The sequence below is a fragment of the Sus scrofa genome, chromosome 15 (assembly GCF_000003025.6).
Source record: "Sus scrofa isolate TJ Tabasco breed Duroc chromosome 15, Sscrofa11.1, whole genome shotgun sequence".
Classification (NCBI taxonomy): domain Eukaryota; kingdom Metazoa; phylum Chordata; class Mammalia; order Artiodactyla; family Suidae; genus Sus; species Sus scrofa.
In genome coordinates, this window is record NC_010457.5 from 117,381,785 (window position 1) to 117,409,205 (window position 27,421).

At 37.6% G+C, this 27,421-nt stretch overlaps 1 protein-coding gene across 1 annotated transcript in view; it reads right to left on the minus strand.

Annotated features, from left to right (window-relative positions):
• Window positions 1-27,421, minus strand: part of ABCA12 (ATP binding cassette subfamily A member 12) — a 206,306-nt gene that overhangs the window by 137,081 nt on the left and 41,804 nt on the right. The window contains 1 exon segment of the mRNA XM_021074975.1: window positions 6,699-6,852. Coding sequence (XP_020930634.1) covers window positions 6,699-6,852 — 154 coding nt within the window.

Below are 27,421 nucleotides of genomic sequence, written 5' to 3' on the forward strand. Positions count from 1 at the left end.
TTTTACACTGTATCTACCATATTTATTGATAAACTCACTGACATTTCTTAAATTTCAACAATACGTAATATAATAGGCAAGTCAAATAAGAAAACCAGGGATTATAACATGATCATTGAAACAGCTAAGAAATGACATGCCTCAGGGATGGTGACAACCCATTGAAGGAGATCCTAAATTAGAATTATAACGTTGTATTTCTTATAGAGCAAGATCCTAGAGTCATAGTCTAATTCACGCCTCTTTTTTTTTTTTTTTTTCCTTTTCTTTTTCAGCCACCCCACAGCATATGGAGTTTCTGAGCCAAGGATCAGATCAGAGCCACAGTTGCGACCTATGCCACAGCTACAGCAATGCTGGACCCTTTAACCCCATGTGCTGGGCCAGGGATGGAACTTGCATGATGGTGCTGCAGAGATGCCACCGATCCCATTGACCCATTGCGCCACAGTGGGAACTCCTAATTCCCCATGCCTCTTGCCACCTTAAAATCTTTTTATTCATCCTTTCACTGAACTAGTGGTTTTAAGCTGGGGGCAATTTTGTGCCCCTCCCCTTCTCCCAGGAGACACATTTGTTTGTCATAATTGAAGGGGCAGTGATGCTACTAGAATCTAGTGGGTAGAGGTCATGGATGCTACTAAACACTCTACAATGCACAGCACAACAAGCAGCAATAATGCTAAGGTTGATAAAACCTGTACTAGACTGAGAAAAAGAAGTGAATTTACTCAGGGATGACTTATCCCTAATCCCACTCTCTAGGACCAACACATGAGATTTAAAAATCCTATCTGGGAACGCTGAATAGCTCTTCTTTAGCGCTTCTCTAGTATCAGAGAATCTCTCTCATACTATATCTCTCTGCAAAACTTAAATGGTTCCTGAATCTAGAATGCAGGCTCACCTGAGTCTGGAAAATTCATCTTCCGGGTGAGGCCAGAAAGCCTCAAATATTCAAGTGGCTCATGGCATCATTTAACTGCCTTTTACTGGGCCCAGCCACATGTACAGTACTTGGAGACGGCCTAGGGCCTTGCTTCTAAGATGTTGAAGAAGTAGATTCTGCCTCAGTGGCATTTATAGTGCTCTACTTTGAAAAGGAATTTACTAAGGGAAACATCTTGGATTCAAAATGTTAAATTTAAGAGACTAGGAGGGAAATTAGGCTCAGAGTAGCTTTACTTCTTCTCAGACATTTCTACCCACAGTCACATTTGGGAAATGTCACATTTATAGACATCATCATAATGGTAGGATTTATGCACTTATCCTGAATGTCTTTGTATTTCCTGTGAGTGGGAAAGGCTACCTGTGTGGGTGGCATCCATGTGTGCCCTGGTAAATTCTGCCTATAAAAGAAACTGCTTCCAGGAAAGACACATATGGCAAATCCTAAAAAGAAAATTCTGATATTCTTTTTTGTCTCTAAGGATTTGTTAAACTTCTTATATTTTTTCCCTTTTCCCCCAGAATTATAATTATATGGGTATGTAGTGACACCTGGAAAGAAGGTGTGAAATCTGTTCAGGCCCAATTCTGATTCCAGCTTCATGTGGCATTCGCTATTGACTTTTAAGTACAAATAAGGATGTTGCAATGTCATTGAGGCATCTTCAATGATTTGATAAGTTGTTTTTCCTGGCTACCCTCAAGCAGAAGACAATCATTGGAAATTTTTAATTTTTTTCATTATTTTATTGCATTTCATTCTGATGTTCCTTCCTTCAGAGGCATCTACACTTCAGATATAATCCCTGCATGCCCATGTTCAAAATACACCTTTCTCCTAGATGACTCACTTACCAACCAACAATCTGTATCAGTTAAAGTAAGATTTAGAAATACCTTAATATGTTGCTCTGCCCTCAGGTTTTTTAATATTCTTCAGAGGGACTCTGGAGATATGATAGATATAATAGATATCTGAGCTAATACGTTTCTAAAAGTTTTTAAAGGTACCTTGATGGGAAGATGAGGAAATGCCTTGGGGGTAGATATGTATGAGAAGCATGTAGAATATGGGGGGAAGGAGATAACATCATTGTATATTTCAGATGACTTGGTACATATTATGTTCTACCTGGACACAAGGCAGATTAATTTGGCAACACTGCAAGGGAATTTGTGATTTCTGCCATCACAGTCAATAGCAAAGCTATCTGCCTATTCCTCTAAACTGACTGTAAAAGGGCTGCCACTGATTTCTTTCTTTTATTAAGTTCTGAGATTCTTCTTCTATGGCCTCTCTCAAATACACCTTCTTCTAGTTTGGTAATCACCACCCTATCTGTCCTTAATGATTTCACCCTCTGGAGAACTTCCCTGACATCTCCCTACCCAAACCTCTCTCCACTCCAAAAATATATCCAACAGTCAGATCCATGTTCCTCAGGCAGAAACAATGTCTCAGGGTAACTATGTAACTACTTACGGTTTGTTGTCTGATGTTCTGGGCACAGTGAGAACTAGACAAATATTCATCAAATTTACCATGTCATAGAGTAATTTACCTGTTTAGGAGTCTCTCTCTCCCACCAGACTATAAGTTTGTGTAGGGATGTGCCTTAGTCATCTCTATATCCACAGTGGCTTGCATGGTCTTCAGTAAGTGGTACAGGTTCAATACATTCTTACTCAATGAATTAACAATTTCACCTGTGTGGCAGTTAAGACTTCCTTCCACTTTTTGATAAGTGAAATTTTAACCTTTATTTTTACAAGAATATTCATTAAAATGCTTACTAAATGGTTATAAATTACTCTGAAATTAAAACAGTGTGAAACTATACATCTTACCTCATCTTTATGGTCAAATGAGAATACATACATGTTCACTTACCTTAGATTCCCAATAATATCTTTTGGTCAGTTTCTAAACACATCCATATTTTTTAATATTAAACAAAAGCCTTGGCACTTTAAAAATTTTCCCTGAATAGAATATGATTAGCTATGCTTCAAATTCTGTAGGAGCCATTCAATAGGGACAGAGATACAAATTTGTAAACCATGGGTAATGGATGAGTGTCAACATGACAGAGTCAGGGAGTAAACTCATTGAGGCAATTCCCCCAAGGTAGCTGCAGGAATGCTGAATTTCTTCTCCAGATAATGACCCTGTGAGATCTGTGAGATGATCTTTTCCATTTGCCAGCTGTATGAGCAATGACACAGCCAGAGCCTCCCACTGTTGTGATGTATGCTGAGAGACAGTGCAGTGAGGAAGGCCCACAAGGATAAGTCCCTTGATGTTGGATCATGCCTCATGCAAAAGAGCAAAAAAAAAAAAACCCCATAAATGTAATAATTTCTTCCTTCAGACAGCTAGTTACAGTTGATGCTCAGTTTAGTGTTGAATTTTTTTAAAGCACCTCAGTTTAATGCTTAGAAAAGTATGAATTCAGTAACAGAAGGCTGGTGCCAGCGCAAAACACATTCAAAAACTTGGCCATTGGCCAGCAAGTAGTAACTGCAGTGTGATCTTGTCTTTCAGAAGAGCATTCTGTTAAAATAAACATGGTGGATCTCTTTTGATGAGGCCAAAGATGGCATTTTTTCCCCCTCATTTACAAAACAGAAAAGGAAGTCTGTTTTGTTAATGAGGCTATGCTAATGAGTCTTTCTTTACCAAAGGGAAGCAATTTAGTGGAATGGCTTACCTACTATGGAAGGGCTTATCTAGTAACCACACCCTAGTTTCCATGCAGGGTTATATAAAGCATTAAAGTTAATAGCATGGTGGGAAATATCATTACTGCAATTTTATTACTGTACATAATTTTCTAAATTAAGCCCCAATTACTTGGTAGTTTAGAGAAAATACTGAATGTATAGCAACATACAGCTTCAGCTCAATAAAATACCTGGAGATTAGAATAAAACTTAAAAAGAGAGACAAGGTCTGCTATGTAGAGAATAAACAACAGAGGGTAAAATAAACCTAGACTTTAATCCTTCTTCTAAAACCAACTCAATGGCTCATCTCAGAGAGCTCCATGAATTTGGTTTTCTGTTACATTATATAGAAACATACTTCTTTGGGGGAAGGCATATTTATAAACTTCCTAGATATTGGTAACTATCTCTCTCATTCTTACTTAGTTCTTCATGGAAAAAAAAAAAGATATGAAGAAGAGAGCCCTAAGTAGAACTATAATCCAATTTGTAAAAAATGGACATTAATTTTCCCATGTCTTCTCTAACAGTTCACAAAATGTCCATCTTACGTACAATTTCTTCATGATTTATCTGATTATATCAACTGAAAGCTCTCTCTCTACTTTATAAATATGGAGGATATCTTGCTTCAGAATCCCTCTGGCACTCTTCATTGCCCAGTCTCCTATTATCGTGGATTTAATATTTACCTTCCTCTGCTAGGATACAGGCATAGATCATGCCTAATTCACCACTCACAAAGGGACACATGAACTATCTGTGAACTGGTTAAATGAATAAAAATGCCATGCTTTCGCCTTATCTCTACACTGATTACAAACAAGGGGGCACAGGCTCTAGTTCGCTTTTGATCTCCTTGCAGAGATATACAACTAGCTGCTAGTTGAGGCATATGCCTAGAACATGTTAGTCTTGTAGACAATGCCATGCCATTTCCCTGTTTGTTTGTTTTAGAGCTGCACCTATGGAATATGGAAGTTCCCAGGCTAGGGGTCAAATCAGAGCTGCAGCTTCTGGCCTACACCACAGCCACAGCAACACCAGATCTGAGCCACATCTGTAACCTACACTACAGCTTGTGGCAATGCTCGATCTTTAACCCACTGAGCAAGGTCAGGGATCAAACCTGCATCCTCATGGATACTAGTTAGGTTCTTAACCTGCTAGGCCACAATGGGAACTCCCCATTTCCTTGTTTAAAATGTCCCAATGGCTTCTCATTATACCAAAAATAAAACACAAATCCCTTCCCTTTCCTTACCTGATCGATTCATGCTGTCTCCTGCGCCCTCCCGACCCCACATTCCCTACCTCTTTCAGCATCCCTCCCTATGTTCTAGCCATATTAGCTGACTCTCTGTTCCTCTAAATGATCAGGTTTGTCCCCACCTCAGGATTACTGGCTGTGTCTCTGCCTGAAACATTCTCTTCCAGATGTTCACATGCTGGTGCTAGTTTCTCCCTGTCCTTGATTGTCTCTACCCAGATGTCCCCTTCTAGCAGAGGCCCTTCTCTGGCCACCCTATTAAACTCTCACTTTTCAGTTCTTACCTCTTAACCTGCTCTATTTTCTCGCTATTACATTTATTATGATTAGTAATTACACTATGTATGTATCTGTTTGTTCTTTTCATACTTATTTTTCCATTTGAATGCTAGTAACAGAGGGGTAAAGAAATGATTTGGTTCACCTCTGTAATGCAGAATGGTGCCTGGCACTCAGAAATTTCTCAGCCACTATTTCTTGCATAAATTAATAAATGAATGAACATCAGAGTGCTTTAAGCATTAAGACTAAATACCTTACTGAAACTATGAAACCAATGGAATTAGCAACCCAACAATTATGTGTGTCCCAAGTAATTTCCCAGGACAATTCTCGACATGGTGATATGTTCAGTTAGTTACTCTTTTTAAGAAACTGTCATCCATATTATCTGACAATCAAAATCATGATGATAGGAGTTCCCGTCGTGGCTCAGTTGTCAACGAATCTGACTAGGAACCATGAGGTTGCAGGTTCGATCCCTGGCCTTGCTCAGTGGATTAGGGATCCGGCGTTGCCGTGAACTGTGGTGTAGGTTGCGGACACAGCTCAGATCTGGCATTGCTGTGGCTCTGGCATAGGCCGGTGGCTACAGCTCCGATTAGACCCCTAGCCTGGGAACCTCCATATGCTGTAGGTGTGGCCCTAGAAAAGACAAAAAAAAAAAAAAAAAAAAGACACATGCACACAAAAATCATGATGATAATATTCAAGGAGAAATGGTACTGCATGCCAATGAATTTAAATTAAAATTTTGGAACCAAATTACCTCTGATTATGGATAAATATAATCTTTTCTTAAGAGACACTTCAAAAAAAATTCTCTACCAGAATAATATTCAGATTACAATATGGTTCTCGATTCTACAGACAGTTGGGCTCTTGGGTGTCTCTTTAGGTTTAAAATCTCGGGATGTGAAACTGAGGTTTCAAATGATCTACAATTCCTATCTTTATTCTTTAGCTTTATCTCATACCATAAAACAGGACACACATTAGCCTCCTTTAAAGGTTGCTGTTCAATTAAGAATATTTTTGACTTCATTACTTTGATGTATAGACCTTAATTTCCTTATTTGCATTTCCTGGTTTCTGCTATTTGTAGAAGCAGCACACAGAGTAAGATAAATATGTCCAGGAGATAATACCCTTGACACTGCCCTACAGCTTATGCTTATGATCGAGTCTTAGGGTAATGTCATTGACAATTTGAGGTAGGAAAGAGAATCTCTGAGGGATGTTAAGGAGGACTGCCTTGGCTACCCAGTTTAAAAGGCAGTTTGAGTAATTTATCCAACTTACATGGTAATTCCAGTCTGTACTCACCTTGTTCATTAATATTTACTCCATCACATTTGTAGATACAGAAAATAAAGTTGTATATCTAATGTAGGATGGTTTCCTGGATATCTCATAAGGAAGAAAGAGCTGATTCCTCAAAACCACTGAACACACTTGGAAGTGCCCTTACCTGTCTTTAAATAGTGCATCATCAATTCCTTTTCTTCGAAGCAGATCTTGTGGCCCATAGGGTGTTTCTTTGCATTTAGAATCTGTGTCACAGAGTAGGGTTTGCAGGAACGGGAAGAAGCCGGTACTAGGAAGGTTTCGAGGTGCAAGATAACCTGAAAGTTTAAAAAAAATATATATCATTATATGTTCTCCTGGGAAGGGAAAGAAGTGCAGTAACTTTTGTAAAATTATCTTCTGGATTATGACTGTGTGGGTCCCCTGAGTATCAAAAAAACTTTAAAAACCTTGTTCTCCTGCAAGTTTCTCTTTCGGGGATTTATTCTAAGGAACTAGCTGCAAGAATGTTTACACGATGTATCCATGTAGTAAAATATGATGCATCCAATAAAAATGTTGTCCAATTATATTATTTATATTATATTGCTAATTTAAAAGAGTAGATCAGAAAATATATGACTAGAATAGTTTCAATCTTTTAAAAACATATAAATATATAAATACATGTGGTATACTAAAAAATCGGGAAGAATTTTTTCCCTGGGTGATATATTTCACATGACTTTACTTTCATCTGATTGCATATTAACTATTTTTCCCGCAATGTACATGTCTTCTTTTATAATTATTCCTTATAAATGTGGCTTATCTTCCAGATACAGAGAAATATTTTTGGTCTTCTCAAAATTTAGCGTAATAATTAAACTAATTATCCGATACACACAATATTTTCTTTTTATTTAAAAACCAATAAGAGTTCCTGTTGTGGCTCAGTGGTAAATGAATCCAACTAGGAACCATGAGGTTGTGGGTTCGATCCCTGGCCTCGCTCAATGGGTTAAGGATCTGGTGTTGCTGCTAGCTGTGGTGTAGGTCGCAGATGCGGCTCAGATCCTGCATTAATGTGGCTGTGGTGTAGGCCGACAGCTACAGCTTCAATTAGACCCCTAGTCTGGGAACCTCCATATGCCACAGGTGCGGACCTAGAAGAGACATACACACACAAAAAAGCATAAAAACCAATAATAATAATTGTGTGAATGAATATGCAGATTTTCCCCAATATTAAAATCATAAGAATTGTGACAGTTAAGGGTTTTGTAACCTTTAAAATTTGCTTTACAAAATATGACAATGGCATACACGTGTCAAGACAATAGGAAAAGTATGAATTACAAATCTTTTCGCAATTAGATTTGATACTAAAACATTAGCTTCCTTCCTTTGGGGAATACAGAGACAAGGAACTTTCTAAAAAGGCAGGTTTAGAAAACAAACTGAAGACTGAAAAGCAAAATGTTAACTTCCTTATGAGTCTGTTGAAAAGAGTGTTGGCACAGGTATGTTTTTATTATAAAAAGACAGAAAAGAGAAAAATAGTAAGAGTAAAATGGTTAAGTATGCATTATTAGAGAGAATAATAAATAGAAAATAGATCTAAGTAACTTTCAAATACAGATATACATTAAAAAAGAAAATTAGAAATAAAAAGAAAAGAGTAATAGGAAAGTTAGCTAGAAAAAAGTAAAGAGAAAAAAAAACCAGAGAGTCTGAAAAATGCTATATTGTTGACTCTGAAGACTGAAAAGAGCCAAAAGCCAAGGAAAGCAGGCGACCTCTAGAGGCCAAAAAAGGCAAAGAAAAAGACCCTTCTAGAGCCTCCAGAAAGAATGCAGCCTGCCAACATCTTAATTTTTAATTCATTAATACTAAATTTTAGACATATAAACTCCAGAACCGAAAAATAAGTTCATGTTGTTGTTAAGCCACAAAGTTTGGTGGTCATTTGTTACGATAGCCATTGGAAAAACTAACACATACAATTATACCAGTATGAATGAAAGTTCTGAAAATTCGAAAGAAATTGGAAAGATTTTAAATCCACCAGACTATTCACTACTACCTTCTAAGAAGCATTTTTTTCTGACATCAGAAAGACAAAAGCCTCTCCTAATATCCAATCCAAGTGAAAACTGCAGTGAACTTCAATGTTCTCACTTAACACAATTCCTTACATAAGCTGGAGAACAGTGAATTGCCTGTTATCAGTTCACATCACCCCTCTACTACAAAATTCTGCCACAGCGAACTGCATACAGCAAGACCCTTAAAATTCTGCAGTGGAATTTCACCATTAATGGTAAGTCACCCTGTTACATGGATCCCGCCTGGAGCCACTCACTCAAGGTATGGGTCTGCAAGTGAGCACGTTCCTATTCCATCTCAAACACGTACAGAAGGTTGTCTGAATAGAAGGCAGATAGAAGGGCAACAGAAACATAAGACCCCTCTGTTTTGTACCACTTGCCAAGGTGATGGTGTTGAAAACAACAGCAGAAGTCATATAACAACAGGAAGAAAGAAAAAGAAGGGAAAAGATGTCACAGGAAGAAGACCTGGGAAGAGGTGGTACATTATATCCAATTTACTTATTCTGACATTGATTACAAGTTGCAAATTATTAAAGAGGAATTTGAAAGAATTTAGGAATTTAAACCCATGACATTCTTTGATGTGATTAACTATAACTATGCTTATTTTATAGGAAAATTCACATAAGGGTTTTTTTTTTTTTTTTTTTGGCTGTACCTGTGGCATATGGAAATCCCCAGGTCAAGGATCAGACCAATTGACCTGAGCTATAGCAGTGACAATGCTGGATCCTTAACCTACTAAGCCACCAAAGGATTTCTTAAGAAATAAGATCCAGGATGTTCAAAGTACAGACAGACCACTCTTTGCAGTTTTTTTTTTTTAAATAACCGATATTTAACCTGTTACAACGGGTTCATGCAAATAAGGAACTGGTGTGCACAAGTTTAAGTTAATACAGTGTAATGCAGAATATGGACTGACTGAACTGTTTATTTTACTATCACCTTTTAGATTTTCGTTTTTTTAATTTTTGTCTTTTTAGGGTCATATCCGAGGCATATGGAGGTTCCCAGGCTAGGGGTCAAATCACAGCCACAGCAATGCCAGATCAGAACCTCATATGTAACTTATACCACAGCTCATGGCAATGCCAGATCCTTAACCCACTGAGCAAGGCCAGTGATCAAACCTGCGTCCTCATGAATGCTAGTCAGATTCGTTTCCACTGAGCCACAACAGGAACTCGTACCATCACCTTTAACTAAGAACCATCACTCATTAAAATAAGAGAGCCTGTTGCATATTGTGATGCATTTATATTAATAAAATGCTAAATGTCAATTTATCACAATGCACATTAGACTGTAAATAGAGATCAATTTATTTCTGTACAGGTAGCAAGACATGGTTTTAGGTAAAAAAATGTGTTTTAAAAAGAGAGAGATAGCCTTTTTCAGCAACAATTAACACTGATTTATTAAGCATCTACTGTATTCCATATACATTATTCATTCTTCTATGATATCCACAATACACTTCCTCATGCACATCAACTTTTCACAAAATCTGGAAACCCTCTAGAACTAATACATCAGAATGGAATAGAGCTAAACTGTATTGTAGCTTTCTCATGGAGAAAGATAAAATTTTCAATCTTCTGCCCATCTCAGTTATGTGTGCAAGGAAGTTAATACTCAGAGCAATGGTGAAATGAAGTCATTGCTTGTTTTAAAGAGCTGCTAATTCTAAATTGATCTCATTCTACTCTGAAGGTGTGTCTGGCATTTTCAGGTTACAAAATTATGTTTATCTTTATATCCCTGAATGCTGGGATGCAGGAAAAAGAGCAACAATTTCTTCTCTATCCTTCATAGAACCTCTGTACAGCAAGCATGGAGAATGAAAAGTTAAGGTTAATAATTGGTTGCCCATGTTCACGGCCAGAACACAGATTTAAGGATACAAGCAAAGGAAGACGATAAATGTGCAAACTATGCACCACATATAGGTTGAAAAAAAAAAAAAAGATTTGAGGGTCTTGGGATGGAGTGTTAAGCATGTTATGATTCCCAATGTCTCACATTCAGAACAACATTCCAAAAGTAAAGCTAGTGAAGAATTTGCAATTTCACAGGGAAATTGGATTTGGAAGACTCCAGCATAGTCTAAGAGTGAGTGGGGTGGGTGGTAAGCAAAATTTTAAATCACTTATGGCTTCGTCTCTCAGAGGCTCCATGCACTGGCAGTAAGGTCATATGAGCAGCCACTCATGGGTGGGAAGAGGTTAGTGTCATAAAATGGATACAGTCAACATTATTGACACAGTCCAATAACATTGACGAGTCCATGTTATTCCATGGAGTGGAATGAAACCAAACTATAAAATATTTTTAGGACTAAACCACCAGTTAGCTAAGCTTTCAGCTAAATCAAATTCAGTTTTCATTGTTTTGAAAATGAAACTGGCGATATAAAAAGATCCAGTTTAAGAAGTTTTAAAAAGATACTTTGTAAAGAATTATTACATCAACATATACATCTATATTTATCTAGAAGGGGGATCAAGTTTGATTTTCCTTTCCTTCTACACAAAAATGCTTATTCAGAAGAGTATTAGTGTGACATAACGTAAAGACCAAAGCAGAAGTTCTCAAAGTACAGTCCTTGGACCAATAGCATCAATATTACCTCGAAATGTATTAGAAATGAAAATTTGAGATCCTACCCTAAATCTACCTAATCAAAAACTTTGAGGATGTGGTCCAGCAATCTTTATTTTTTTATTTTTATTTATTTATTTTTTTGTCTTTTTGTCTTTTTAGGGCCCACACCATATGAAGGTTCCCAGGCTAGGGCTCTAATCAGAGCTATAGCTGCTGGCCTATGCCACAGCCACAGCAACGCCAGATCCGAGCCTCGTCTGCGACGTACACCACAGTTCACGGCAACGAGGGATACTTAACGCACTGAGCGAAGACAGGGATGAAACCCACAACCTCATGGTTCCTAGTCAGATTTGTTTCCACTGAGCCACAAGGGAATTCCAGCAATCTTTATTTTAACAAGCCTCTAGGTAATTCTGATGAATGCTGAAGTTTGAGAACAACTGGATTAGACTGCAAACTTTTCCGTAAGAGTTAGACAGTAAACATTTTAAGCTGTGGGCCATACTATTTCCATCGTAATTACTCCATTCTGCCATTGCAGCATGAAAGCAGCCATTGACAATATGGCTTGCTTGTATTCCAATAAAACTTAATTTACAAAAAAAGAAGAAAAAAAAAAAAAGGCAATGGACTGGATATGAATGTGGTCACAAGCTGTAGTTTACTGACCCCAGGAGAATAACCTCTCACACTTGTCCCTCTCCTACCTTGTTCATTTCTTGTTTTTTCTTTTCCTCTTCCTTTATCTCATCTAATCCCCTTTCCTCTATTTCTCAGTCTTTTGTTCTTTCCCTCTCACTCACCACCCTCTTGTTTCCATTTCTTCCTTTCTCTCCTCCTCTTGCTACTCTCCTTTCTCTCACCCACGCTTATATCTCCCGACTCATGGATATTGTCAAGAATGCACATTTTTCCCAATGTACTCCTTTACTCTTTTTTTCATTTTCACCACAACAGAAGGATTTCTGCCCACCTCTATAATAAACTTAGGAGCTTGCTGTTCATAGGCACTATCTATAGAAGTACTATTTTCTATTTACTGTAATATTAAAGAAAGAAATGTCACAGTCTTTTTGGTAATGAAGCTACTTCCACTTGACATCATTTCGCTCGCAGAGCATTCAGTAGGCTGCCTTGGTGACATTTGTAAATATTATAATAATGGTAGAATTGAAGAATTTCCACTGTGCTTCTTTGTATTTTTCTCAAAGCTAGGTCAGAACACAACCTAGGTGGTATTTTTGTGCTTCCAGGTGAAAGGAATTTGGTCTTTACCCCAGTGAAGAGATGAATGATAAATCTTGGGAAAAAATCCTGACTTTTAAAACTATGGACTTATTCATTTGAGGTATTATATTTTTTCTTAACCTTTTGGATATAGGGTCACATTAGTAGAAAATGTATCAGGTCTTCTGATCAGGCAAATGATAAGTCTCCTTGTGAAACACAGGGCAAGAATTTGTCCCCACAACAAGCACACAAAATGAATCAAGCATACCCAGAAATGTCACCCACAAAAAATCAGATAATCAGATAGGAATAAAGAAAACACAGGAAAGGAAATGAACCTCAGAAGTATACCTGTCATAATTTATTGAAGTAAGACTTTTTATTCTTCTAGTTTTTGAGCAAATTGCCTTCTCAATTACTTTTTAAAGATACAATTAAAATTATGAAGGACACAAACCTGACCTTTCAAATTATTAGGAACCATAGGACTGTTCTGTTCTCCTTCACATGCACTTTCCATTCAGAGAAACAGGCTGTTCCCTCAGGGAAAAAGGTCCTGTTCCTCTGCACATCACAGGTAAAATCAAACACACAAGCTCTTCCTGATTTCATTCATTCTGAATAAGGGCTTTTTAAAAACTTTTGTGGCCCAGAGAGACCTCAGCCTAGGGTTAAATACTGATATGACTATGAATCTTCAGACAGAGACTCTATCTCAATAAAACTGCACTTTTAAAAATAATAACATAATGATTGACACATTATAAGCAATTATTACATTAATAAATGAATCAAAGAATAGATGAAATCCTGAAGGTCACAATAAGACAGCATAATTTAGGATTTTAACATAATATATAGCTCTTATTTGAAAGACAAAGTTTCAAGTTTTATCCCAAATTATATAGTAAGCTTAATGGATAACATTGGATATAGTAAGTTCAATGGACAATATTGCATTATATCGATCTGCCTTATAAAAGTGGATAGATTGATATTGAGTAATGAAATCAATATTATTTATTGTTACAGGCTCCTTAGTTCTTGGTTTCTCTGAAAATCTAGCTAGTACACATTGACATCTATAATATCAACCACTGAATTAATTATCCACAAAGTGAATCCATCCATCATCTACTCAATAAATATTTATTGAACAGATACTGTAGGTCTGCACTAGGTTGCTAAGTAAGATTCATTCTTCTATTAAATTTTTTATTCAAGAAATGTAACTCTGGATTATTGTGTGTGTATATGTGTGTGAGAGAGAGAGGTTGGGCAAGAGAAAGAAAGAGCAAGTGAGCTCTTGGTTTCAAAACTCTTCATACTTTTATTAAATAAAATGCATTTAGAAGTCATGTTTTCCTCAGTTGTCAGAACTATTACGTATAAAAATAGAATATATTTGAAAATAAATAGTAAAGCACTGGTTTTAAAAAAACTTTATATTTTGAAAGAATTAAACAATCACCATTTCATGTGAGCCCCATGACAGTCCTACAGGATAGGAAGGGAAAGTGTATACCCATTTTGCAGATAACCTCAGAAAGATCGAATAATTTACTCAAGGTCACATAAAAAATAAAATGCCAGGGATGAATCTAGAACCAATATGATACATGGCAATAATGAATACAACATTTTGTTTGGCTAAGTTTCAGTATATCTTGGCGTGAACAGACTGAGAAATTGAAAAACAGGTCCCACTTCTGATTTTGCTGTTCATTCACTGAATCACCAGAAGTAAATTAACCACTCCATGTCTCTATTTCCCCATCTACCAAATTGAGGATAATGGGCCTTGACACCTCACAGGGCACAAGGGATATAATTAGATAAAGCTTGTGTACAGTACTAAGAACACTGAAGAGGAAATGCCACATGGAATCATAAGTTACCATTGCTCGTCAGACTACTGTTGCAACATTTATCTAATTTACATGCAGTGGCTGGGGCTTTGCTGCCCTACCTGATCTTCCATCTCTGTGTCTTGAACCAATGAATGGTTAGGAGAATTGCATGATGTGTTTCTCTTCCTAGTAATTCATAATGTGTACCTGTATCAACTGGTATAGTGCTTTAATTACTGTGTGCTCAGTGGGTGTGGTGCCACGACACATTCTTCCTAATTCTTGCCAGGCAAGTCTTGCTTCACAGAACAGGTACTTTTCCAAGTTGAAATCCATTGGCAAAATGAAGACTGTTTCTGGCAGTGGGGAGTGAGGCATGATGCCTAATCCTTAAAGTAGTGGGTAAGGAGGTCTTATACTCAAAACATTGGCCTCTGTATAAATTTAGTGGCTAGAGCCTCAGAGAATAAGGACAAAAGTTATTGAGATGGTATTCTACATGCTGGGATCCTTCCAACATCCCCCACATCCCTTGGAATTGCTTCCAACCACAGTCAACAGATTTTAAAAGGTGCAAAGGAGTTCCCTTCATGACTCAGTGGTTAACGAACCCAACTAGGGTCCATGAGGATGTGGGTTTGATCCCCGGCCTCTCTCAGTGGGTTAAGGATCCGGTGTTGCCATGAGCTGTGGTGTAGGTCGCAGACACAGCTTGGATCCTGCATTGCTGTGGCTATGGTGTAGGCCGGCAGCGACAGCTCCAATTCAACCCCTAGCCTGGGAACTTCCATATGCCTCAGGTGTGGCCCTAAAAAGAAAAAAAAAAAAGGTGCAAAAAGTGTCCCTGTGGAAATCATTTCGGGACTCTGACTATGACACTGCAGGTGTAAGAGGAAGTGGGGAAAGATTTCTGCCTGCTTTATATCTTTGGCTTATTACTGTCATTATTTTTTAAGATAAGAGGGTGAGGCAGTTTTTACTCAGGACATTGCTATCTCTTTGGATGTTATGATTCTAAAGTACACACTTGAATCCATGGCCCACCCAGAGGGGTCTGTAACCCACCTTACTAAGTTCCCAGTACAGAATGTGCTGTCCTCCTTTCTGAATATTAAGGAGACCCTGCTGTGTGATAGACTCCAAAGCTATGGCCTGATCTATTTAAATTGAAAACAAAATGGCTTGATTCAAGGCTAAGAGACATAACAGGAACACATACATGCTAGATAATAAACTCCCTCATGGACTGAATCTGGAGCAGTTCAAAAATAAGAATCTCCACTAATACTATTCAAAATATTTCCTCTTGGCAAAAATTGAGTTCTACAGCTCATCTTGAGTGAATGGGGTCTGTTCATCCATGTTATATGAGCCTAACAGTAACCAATATTTTGTTTTTCGGAAACTTGTCTTTTAGTAACAAAGATTCTCATTTGCATTTAAAAAATTTCCCTGCCATGGCATTCACAAACAGAATCTTGGCAGCTGTTTTATTTCCACCTAAATTAAAGTTAAAAGAAAAGTTAACCCTAGATCCTCATTCACTACAGGACATTCTTTCTAGAAAATGTAATCTCCTAATCCTCCCAGACATGCTGACCAGGAGAGTGACCTCTGGCCTCTGGGGCAAGGAGGCTGTGAAGCTGGTATACATTGGTATGACTGGGTGGATTGGCAATATCAAAAAGACCTGATACAGGTGGATTGAGAACCACTGCACTGAGCCCCATCAGTTGCAGCTCCTCTCCAAGACAAGTCCCCCGTTTCTGTGGATCCAGCAACATCAGTAAACATCTAGCAAAAAGAGGGGGGACTCTGGAAGAGTGATACTTCCTCCAGTGCCACCACATCTGTTCTGATTTGTGGAGGAAGTGCTATGCTAATTGTTAATCACACTGCATATCAAACAGGTATCTAGGTAGTTAACCTGGGAAAACAAACTGAGGAATTAATTTCTCTCCCATTACAGATGGTCTCCAATGTGATGTTGAGGTTTGGGGGAGTAGGGAGCGAAGGAGCATCAGGATTTCCATCAATCAGACTCTGGGGCCAAATGAGTTTAGGAAGCTAAACTCTATCTCCTATTCTGGGAAAGCCAGAATATATTTGCATATTAAAGATGAAGAAGTTTTTAAGTAAAAAGCCTGAATAACTTTGGTTAACTCCACATTTCCACATATGTGGTTATGTGACCACTGAATATTTTTCCTTTCTTTTTCTTCCTGTTTCTTAAGGTAGTACTAGATCACGTGCTGAGAATGAATATTCCATGGGGCACACTTTGGGAAATGGTGCCTTAACCCATTATCTCATGTATTCCCAACTGAAAAGGGACCTGGAACTGGAAAGTACCCCCTGCCCAAAAGCAGGAGCTTTTTTTTTTTTTTTAGGGCCATACCTGAGGCATATGGAAGTTCCCAGGCTAGGGGTCCAATCGGAGCTATAACTGCCGACCTATACCATAGCCACAGCAAAGCAGGATCCCAGCCGCATCTGCGACCTACACCACAGCTCACGGCAACACTGGATCCTTAGCCCAGTGAGTGAGGCCAGGGATTGAACTTGCATTCTCATGGATCCTAGTCAGGTTCCTTAACCACTGAGTCACTAATGGAACTCCTTGGAATTTTTTACATAAGAAAATGTCTTGGCTTTATGTCTCAACGTACTAAAACTTGTAAACAGTCTCTTCATTAAGTTGGCTTAGCTATAGTAATTCAATGACAATCCTTAGTGTTTATTTGCGGGAGTCTATCACAAACGCCCATTATTATTGTGGGAGTCCTTCAGCAAAACCTAAGCCACACCTTGGAGAAGGGAATTTTCCAGAGGATTTAGACAGGCTTATAAAAGTACACACTCTATAATGGGAAAAAAATGAGGTAATGAGGAAATCAGAATAACACAAAACATAGGTAAGAAAAAAACAGAGCCATCACAATAATAGGTGCCAAAGGTCTGTGTGTTATTTGAATCTGAATGGCCTAAGAAATTAAAGAAATGATCATTTATCCAGTTCTCAGTGTTCATAAAATAAAATAAAAGTAAATAAATGTATTGGAGAGGTAAAGTTTTTCCTTTATAGAGAGAAATACCACCTCTCAGGCCTCAAGAGCCACACTTCAGTGGGTCTTAGTGTCTTTGCCCCGCAGCACAGGAGCACCAATGAAAGTGACTAACCAACCCAATGACCTATCCTTAACAAGGAGTGAGGGTATTTGCCACTAAGAGGCAAAGACTGGGGAGAAACTGAGGTGCTGTGCTCCCTTTACCACACACTAAGTGGGTCACTTCCAAGTCACTTAGTAATGCGGTCACTTCCAATCATCATAGAATTGATATACAAAATACTGAGTAAGACAATAAAAATAGTGTAAAGTTGTGTGGTGTTAGTTAGAAAGACTTCCCATGCAAACCTTCTTCCCCAAATCTTTGCCTCTCTGATAACTAGGCTAAATTCTGAGTTGTTGCCAAGAGCTATATACTGGCAGACATTTAAGGAATGACTCTAGTGAGTAAAGTACAGAGCAGGAACAAGAGTTAAAAAGTATCCTTTTAATCCTAGCTTTGCAAATGATTTATTATGCACCCATGACCTCTACCATGAGTCATTTTCTCATTTACACAGGGAAAATATATCTGAATTACCCATCCATCACAACTATTACAAGTAGAAGAATTGCCTATAAAAGATTAGCCATGTTGAAGTATTAAGCACTTAATATAAGATGAAAAGTATGTTTAAAAATTAAAATGTGATCTCAGTAACCATTACGAGTTATGATATGGAGAAAAGACCTTTTTTTTCATTCAGAAATCTGATTCAGTTATGATCACAGAGAATTTTATGCATTACAGTATAAAAATAAAAGTCAGTGAAATACATTGCTAGGATCATTGTATAGAAAATAATAGGTCCCATAAAGGCAGAAGCTTAGTGACTTCGCTAATTCAACACATGGTTTACTCATTTGGGAAAAACAGGGTCTGGTTCCAGATATGATCACTTCTCAAAAGCTTGTGTAATATTTAGATATCTGGGTATTCATATTACGTCTATTTACAAATGATTTGTGTGACAACCTGCCAGTGGAAAATGTATGTCACAACCTTTTCTTTTAAGCAGCGTTGCTGACAGATAGCAGCCTCATCTCCTTGTCAGACTTGACTTTCTCCTAAGACAAAGATTCTCTTACCAAGACTTCTGCCAATCAGAAAGAGACAATTCAAGTGACCTGTGGCTTGCTTTGTAACTCACAAAATATTAATGGCCTTCCCCTTCCCTTTCTGTAGAGCCACTTCCATCCAAGACACTGTATCATTAGGGAAAAAAAAAAAAAAGTAAAGAAAAATTCCCTGTGGTATTTTCCTAAGTTGTAGAGTTAAAAATATCAACATACAATTAGTATTTCTAATTTTTTTCCAAGGAAAAAGGTTTTTTTTTTTTTTTCCCAAAAAAGATACCTCAGAAAAATACAATTGAAATCTTGAAATTCCATTTTATACCTATCAGATTGGCAAAAGTTTAGAGAGTCTGACAACACCAAATGTTGGAGAAGATGCGCAGCAGTGGGAACTCTAATCCCTTGGTGGGGAAAAAGTAAATTAGCAAAGCTATACTGTGGAGCATTTGGCCACATTCAGTGAAGTTTAAAATGTATGTATCTCTAGGTATATAACCTAGACCACATGTGCACAAATGCACAAAGAGACAAAGAAAAGAATATCCAGCGTTGCCGTGAACTGTGGTGTAGGTTGCAGACACAGCTGGATCCTGCGATGCTGTATGCTGTAGCTCCGGTGTAGGCCAGAGACTACAGCTCCGATTAGACCCCTGGCCTGGGAACCTCCATATGCTATGGGTGAGGCCCTAGAAAAGACAAAAAAAAAAAAAAAAAAAAAGAAAAAAAAAAGAAAAAAAGAAAAGAATACCCATCACAATACTATCAGAAATAAATTGAATAAAAGAACTGAGGTGCTCATCAAAAGACCATGGATAAACAGATGGAGATATATCTATGCATAGAGTATGCAGTCAAAATGAATTCACCAAAGTTGCATATATCAACGGAAATAAACATACCAAACACAATGCTGAGCACAACATAACGTGCAGCCTAAAAACCATGATGCTAAAGGATGCTACAGTTGGGTACTATTTATATAAAGTTTAAAAATATGTGGTCAAGGAGTTCCCGTCATGGCACAGTGGTTAACGAATCCGACTAGGAACCACGAGGTTGCAGGTTCGATCCCTGGCCTCGCTCAGTGGGTTAAGGATCCGGTGTTGCCGTGAGCTGTGGTGTAGGTTGCAGACTCGGCTCAGATCCCGCGTTGCTGTGGCTCTGGAGTAGGCCGGTGACAACAGCTCCGATTCGACCTCTAGCCTGGGAACCTCCATATGCCGTGAGAAGCGGCCCTCGAAAAGGCAAAAAGACAAAAAAAAAAAAAAAAAAAAAGTGGTCAAAAGGTACAAACTTTCAGTTATAAGATATAAATAAGAACTAAGGATGTAACATATAGCATGGTGATTAAAGTCAACAATATCATATTGTATACTTGAAAGTTGCTAAGTAAGTAGATCTTAAAGGTCTGGAGTTCCCATTGTGGCTCAGCGTTTCAGATGTGGCATTGCTGTGGCTGTGGTGCAGGCCAGTGGCTGCAGCTCTGATTCAGCCCCTACCCTGGGAACCTCCATTTGCCACATTGTGGCCCTAAAAAGACAAAAACAAAAAACAAAAGAAAATTTTTAAAGTCCTCATCACACACACAAAAAATTGTAACCATGTGAGGCAACAGATGTTAACAAAACTTCTTAAGGTGATTATTTTGCAATATATATATATATATATACATATATATATATACATATATACATATATATAGACTCATTATGTTGTACACCTGAAACTAATATATGTCAATTATATCTCAATAAAACTGGGAAAAACACTTACAGTTATGCCAGGAAACATAAAATAAAGGTTCAGGCAGCACTGTTCCTAACAGAAGAAAAGAACCACTTAATATACTAGCAAGGAAATTAGCAGAGACACGCTCCTGCAAAGAATCATAAAATTGTCCCTGATTCCTGACAACCTTCAATTCAGAACAAATCCATTTCCTAGGACCTTCCCCAATGATCATCCAAAGACCAAATCCTACAGTAAGTTCTTTCTAACACCCTCTCACTGAGACACACCACAGTTCCTCAGGGTGTGCACTCTCCCTAGCTCCAAGGAGTAATAAACTCAACTTTTCCAATAACAACAAAATTAAATGAAGTCCAGAAATCACAGAATTAAAAAAAGCAAACTAATATTATGGAATGTAGTCAGGTATAAAAATATGCAGTAAAAAAAATATAAAACAAGCATGGGAGTGTTACACACTGAATTAATAATGGTTTCCTTCAGGAAAGGTAGGAGGGAAGTAGGAAGGAAGGGAGAGAGACTGATCTAGGAGGTTTACCCAGGGGCCTCAAGCCTGCTTTAATGTTTGAGTTGTTTTAAACAACAACCAAAAATTCTGAAAAATATGAATGAAAATGTTAGGGTTTGATAAAGTTAAGTAGTGGAATGTGTCATTTTTATGCTTGCCAACATGTTTGAAATACTTAACAGTTTTTAATGATAACATCCTGGACTTACATTAGACTTTAACCAGGAGGTTTTAGTTATTGAAGTACCAAAGAAAACTTATTATAATGCAATATTACCTACATGCCAGTTTAAGAATAGCTTTATAGCAATGTTTTCTGCATTGATAGATTCCATCCACTTTTTGCAAAATGTTATGAGTAACTCATTGATCTACGGTTTTTTTTTTTTTTTTTCCCATTGTCCTCCTCCCCCTGTTTATTATGATACTAGCTGGAAATCTCTCTTCCTGAGAGGGATGGCTAATTCAGAACTCATTAAATGCATGACTCCAAACTGCTCATTATATATTACCTCCGTCTTCTCTCCATTGAGCATCATCTGCTATTGTGTTTACTCCATTACTGAGCTTAATTAAGTCCTTCTAGAGTCTCTAATAATCCTCCAAACTTGTTGTTGGCAAATACATACCATTTATTTGCATTGCTTCTGAATTATTGATAAATGTTTTAAAATTGCTTCTAGGTTTCTAAAAGTCATTTCACTCTTCAAACTTCCATGCTCTCTCTTTACATTTTTGCTTATCTCAATTGATTTTTGGAACTGGGATCTCACCTTTTATCTACTATTGAGCTGCATCCCAACTTATTTAAAGGACCCTACATTCTGAGCCTTGTGGGAAGATCACAACTGAGTGCCAACCACTGGCTCTCCCAACTGCAAATATTCAGTTGTTTCAAGGAATTTCAGCAGGTTAGGAAGACATAATTTATTAAAACTATACCAAGTAAGCTGTCTGGGCAGTCATTTCTTTTTCTTGCTAAAGGAAAATTTGCTCACACCTAATGTGAATTCCCAGGATCTCTCTCCTCACGTTTTAAAAACTGGTTAGCCATTAGCCAGCTGGCAGCTCTGTAAAGATATTCTTACAATTAATGGTCTATCGTACAACATTATTTGGTGGGTCAGTTTCATTTTGCAGTCTCTTCAGATTTTTAAAAGTGACAACAAAGTGAAGCAATGCCATTTCAACTCCCAGCCTCCTACAGCACTCACTGCCACTCAAGTCAGTGGTCTCCACTGTCAGGTAGCCAAGAATAATGCAAGACCACAAAGCATCATATTTAGCCTTGACTGTCTGAGAGAGAACTGACCTAAGAGGCTCCTCTGCCTTTACCATGAGGATGAAATCTTGAAATTCTTGTTAAGTTTTTAAACTGGGAAAAATTCTGTCTTCAAATCCCTTCCTAAGTTTAAAAGTCCTGGTTCATGCAGCCCCAGATGATAAGTTTCTTCTTTGCTGTCAGTTCTTGTGTAGATATTATGCCAATATGTGTTTCTACATCAGCAACACAACATCATTACTCATTCATTCCGTCAACTCACAAATGGCCTTCAAACACTTTGTGTGCACGTAATGTGGAAATGCTCTTGGGGGACAAGAGAACTCTGTCTCTACCCTGAGGAAGACTAATGAGAGATAGGAAAAAACACAGAGTTCATCATGTTAGCAAAACAAACCCTGGTCATCCCATCTTTATTTTTGGCCATTAATACCTGAGAATTATAACTGATTGACTCAATCCAGGCAATTACCCCTCTTTTTCTATTTTGGAAGAAGCCTTCAACAACTAGATTTCAACAATGAAATTAAATCCTTCCCACAAATCCACAAATTCAATAATTAAAATAAACTGGGATGTGAAACGGCCCATGAACTGGGTGAGCAGCATAGTGCATTTTGCTTCTCCCTTCTTGTCTGTTTTTATGCATATTTAGTGAACTCTACAGCAGCCCTTTTTGTGTCTGAGGCAAGCAGATGCTTTTGTTCTCTTAGCCTAATGATGTGGAGAAAAACAGAAGGATGTGAAAAGTCTTCAAGTGCTTTGTCTTCAGAGATAACAGATAATGAAAATTGCATTCCTCACACCATCCTCTCTTTCCAGTTCAATTTCCAGAAAAGGTGAAAGAAGCATAAAGCTGTGCTATAACACACAAGAAAATCCTCTGTAGACAGCAATGCGTTTCTCTCCATAAAAAGGTGACCAACTATATGAAACTGAAAGATTGGAACTTGGAAATCACAATACTTTCTGGCTCTAAGACAATAAAGTGTAAATGAAGGGGCCTTACTAAATATGCAATAATAAATCCTCATTGTCAGCCCTGGAGAATTTTGATAAATAATAGAAATAAAACATGAAAGATATCTGAAAGTTCAAAATTATCTCCAATTTTCAAATATAAAAATTGATGTGATTTCACTGACCTCTTACTATTCTTAAAGGAGCAGTTTGTTTCTTCCAAGTCAATGTTAGCTTTTCCTGATCATTGTCTCTCTTGTTTTGCATCATTCAAGCCAAAAAAATGACTTGAATGACTTTGCTTATTGCTGTTGGACACGTACCAATTTCCCCATAAGCACCGGATTCTCATTAATTACTCCCTTTGGTTACATTGCAAAGATCTTATTTTGTGTTACTTAATAAAACATCAGGAAAAAATTAACAGAAACTTTAAGCAAGTGCCTTCCAACATTTTTAAAAGTTGATAAAGTCAGGTACGTCAGTACAACATAGAAAGTTGGTAAGTAATAGAAGGTAGACATACCAATAAGATTAATACCAAAATACTGGTCCAGGCAAGATTCCCCAGTGGATAAACATATAAATGGATGACTACCATTTATTGTATTCCTAATAGGTATACTTTTCTGTGGCATATATTGTTTCTAATTCTTATGACAGCCTTGCTAGAAGACTTTCTTCCCTGTTACATGTGGTAATTTGGAGTATCTTGCATGTATCTGGAAGGCCTATTTTGCACCTTCAGTCCCCCATCATTTTTCCTGCTTGTTTATGGGAAAATGGGGTTGATTATTAGTAATTCCCAGTACAGTTCTTTAAAGTTCCTTTAAAAAATAAAGTGGAAATCCCTCCTTATGATGTAACTAAGTCAGAAATTTATAAGGATTTATCACAGTTAAGACATACACCTAAGTAAGCATCAAAATGCTTTAAAAAGATATAGTTATAAGTCTAAGAAACAACTTCCCTTGATTATTTAAGAGAGAGAAATTACTTACTTACACGATATAGATTAGAAAAGAAAGCCACTGCTAGAGGCAGCCCAATCAGTGGCCCTAAGTCATACCCATTCCTTCCCACATCCAGTGGGATGCTTCGTTGAGAAGTCAAGACTGTATCTTCAGTCCCATATTCAACTCAATGCTCCATTTTCCTGTTTGCTGCAATAACTGGGGTTTCATACAAACAGTATCAGAAGTACCTGGCAACTCTTCAAAGGAGTTGTAAATTAAGATTTTTAATCTCTTCTGGCCCAGTTCTGGGATATTCCTATTCCTATTAGTTAATTGATAAATGAGAATTAGTTGATTAAAGTTGAGAAATGTTTGCATCATCATTAACTTTTGTTTCCTACACTAATCTTGGTTATATGGTGTAAATTTCTACTCAGGAAAAAGAGGATATCAATTACCTTGTATAAATTTTATATTGTGCATATTTGTATTCAGAAGCTGCAGTTAAAACTTATCTTAACTGGCTTTCTTTATCTCCCTTCACTTCTTAAAAACACAAACAAAACTTGGGTGAGGGATTTAGATTTAGTTTCCCCATAAATAAAGGTGAATTATTTTGGCCATGCCTAGAGTATGTGGAAGTTCCTGGGCCAGGGATCAAACCCTTGCCATAGCAGCAATGGGAGCCAATGCTGTGACAACGCCAGATCTTTAACCCACTGCACCACAAGGAACTCCAATAAAGGTGAATTTTAAATATTGAGATGCTTTAACACACACTACTGCCTTTATACTTCGTCAGAGAGCTAGTGTTTAAAATTATACATTTAAGGAGTTCCCATTGTGGCTCAGCAGAAATGAATCTGATTAGCAACCATGAGGATGCAGGTTCGATCCTTGGCCTCGCTCAGTGAGTCAAGGATCTGACGTTGCTGTGAGCTGTGGTGAAGCTCACAGATAAGGCTTGGATCTGGCATTGTGGTGGCTGTGGCATAGGCTGGCAACTATATCTCTGATTTGACCCCTAGCCTGGGAACCTCCATATGCCATGGGTACAGCCGTAAAAAGTCAAAAAATAAAATAAAATAAAATAATACATTTAAGTGTATGCATATATATATATATTTCATTATATATTATATAGTGTTTTGAAAATATATCCATTTGTTTACATATACCTAACACACAATATATATATGTCTTTAGGAGAGCCCAAGAGAACGCAAGAGTAGATGTTGAGACAGAGAATAGAAAGGGTGCTTAGGAAGAAAAGATTCAGAATGGAGAGTTATTCCTCTATGAAATAAGTAGAGGATCTTGAAGTTTCTAACATAAAGCCAATATGAAAAAGGCCCTGGATAATTTTTTGTTACTAGACTATTGGATTGTCCTTATTAAGAGGGTCACACAAGTTGTGTATACCTCAGATAAAGGTAAGAGTCCCTCTTCGCAAGTCCACATGCAGATACATACTATGCCCAAATAATTTTAATGCCTTTGTTTTTGAGCAGCCTTCCCATCTTCAGGATAAAGTCCAAACTTTAGCACTGAGTAGACCCCCTACCAGCCCCCACCCTCTACTAACTTGAACAACAGGATGTGTCTCCCACCACAAAAACTAGTCATTTTGTTTATATTTCGCCATAAGACTTTAAATTGTGTCACGGAATTCACAGGAATATAGATCCAGGGAAGTTAATGTCCTTTGTCCAAACACTTGCCTTCTTTCTCCTCACTGCGTCCAGCCTAGCGGTCTTGAGGCTGAATAGAGGGGAAAGGGATCAACGACTCATGAAGAGTCAAGAAGAGGCTGGTGCATAACGCCAAGTTTGTATATGCTACACACAAGCCCCTTGCTAACCACCCAGTCCTTTTGTAGTTCTAGAATATATATAACCAGTTATATCTCCTGGAAGAATTGGTTCAAGGGGATGTCTTTTTCAATCACTATAACAATAACATATGTAACTATATGTAATTATAACAACGTGTTTTTATGCTCTTTAGCTTTAAAAGTACTTTCATAAATAAGATCATATTTGAGCCTCATTCATGTAGAAGCAGAAGGTAAGCATCATTTCCCCTTTTATGGATTGGGTAATGAAAACTCAGTGACATTTGTAAATAAACGAAATTGGAACTTTAAACTAAGTTGTGATTTCAAATCCCATACTCTCTCTTCCATATCATGTTTATTGTATGATCTGAAAACTGATGGAAGTATAGAAGTCCCCCTCCCACTCCACTTCTAATTAAATCTTCTTCCCAAACTTGGCAATGTGATAGGCATTTCCATACACTAATGGCTCTCTAGAGATGTGTGCTTTTAAGCCAGATTAATAGCTCATGTTACTGAGATGTCTGAGGTCATGTTACTGAGGTGTCTGAGACACTGGGTGTCTGGCTTATTCACAGGGATTACTGACTGTTAGTCATTAATATGTGGAGTCACCTAGCAGAGAACAGGTGTCTGTGGCACTGGATAGTTGGATAGTTTCTCTTGTTGATAGAGAAAGGAGGCTGGGAAATGTCTTAAGCATAAGGCTGACCCTGAGGAGGTCTAGATATAAAGGTTCAATACAAATGTGTCAGAGAGGGCTTGGATAACTCCTGGGAACCAAAGAGAAAGGCTGGGAGTGTCTCATTGTCTGGAAACACTAATTGCCTTTGGGTATCATATGAGATTGTATATCAAAACCCCTTTTCACTGTACAACTAGAAAGAATTTGAAAGAAGAAAGGAAAAAATTAACCACACTCAGTTGTCCTTTGGATAAGTGTGATAATGTCTTTCATTATCTCTCTAACATGTGCTAACTAGAAGTCCTATGTACTTTACCATAATGGGGGCACTCTCCTGGGGACAATGAAGCTGAAATCCACAGTTCACATGGGCAAACTGAGGCAAAGTAGCTCACATGACATCTCAAGTGTCTTATAACATGTATTAAATCCAGTGACTAAGTATACGGTTCCAGGCTTAGCTTTAACTGATTTCCCCCTTAAATCGTTATTTCAAAATATCTTTGGTGTGGCTTGGTCTTTGTGATTTTCATGTTTATCATTATAGGGTTTCTCTTTCTACCTTTATCTTTCTTATAAAGAACATTTTTTAGAGTTTCCACTGTGGGGCAGTGGGTTAAAAATCCAATTGCAGCAGCCTGGGTCACTACAGGGACATGGATTTGATCTTTGGCCTGGCATAGTGGGTTAAAGGATCCAGTGTTGCTACAGGTACAGTTCAGATTCTATCCTGGCCCAGGAACTCCTATACATCAAGGTAAAAAAAAAAAAAAAGAATGTTTTTGATCTGTATCCAAAATATCAATATGTAACTTACATGTAAATCACAACGTATGCTTATAGACAGCATTATTTCAGATACCATAAAGGGCAATGACCCTTTATTTATCAAATATAAATCTGAGTCACAACAATTTATTGTATTGTTATGCATATTAAACA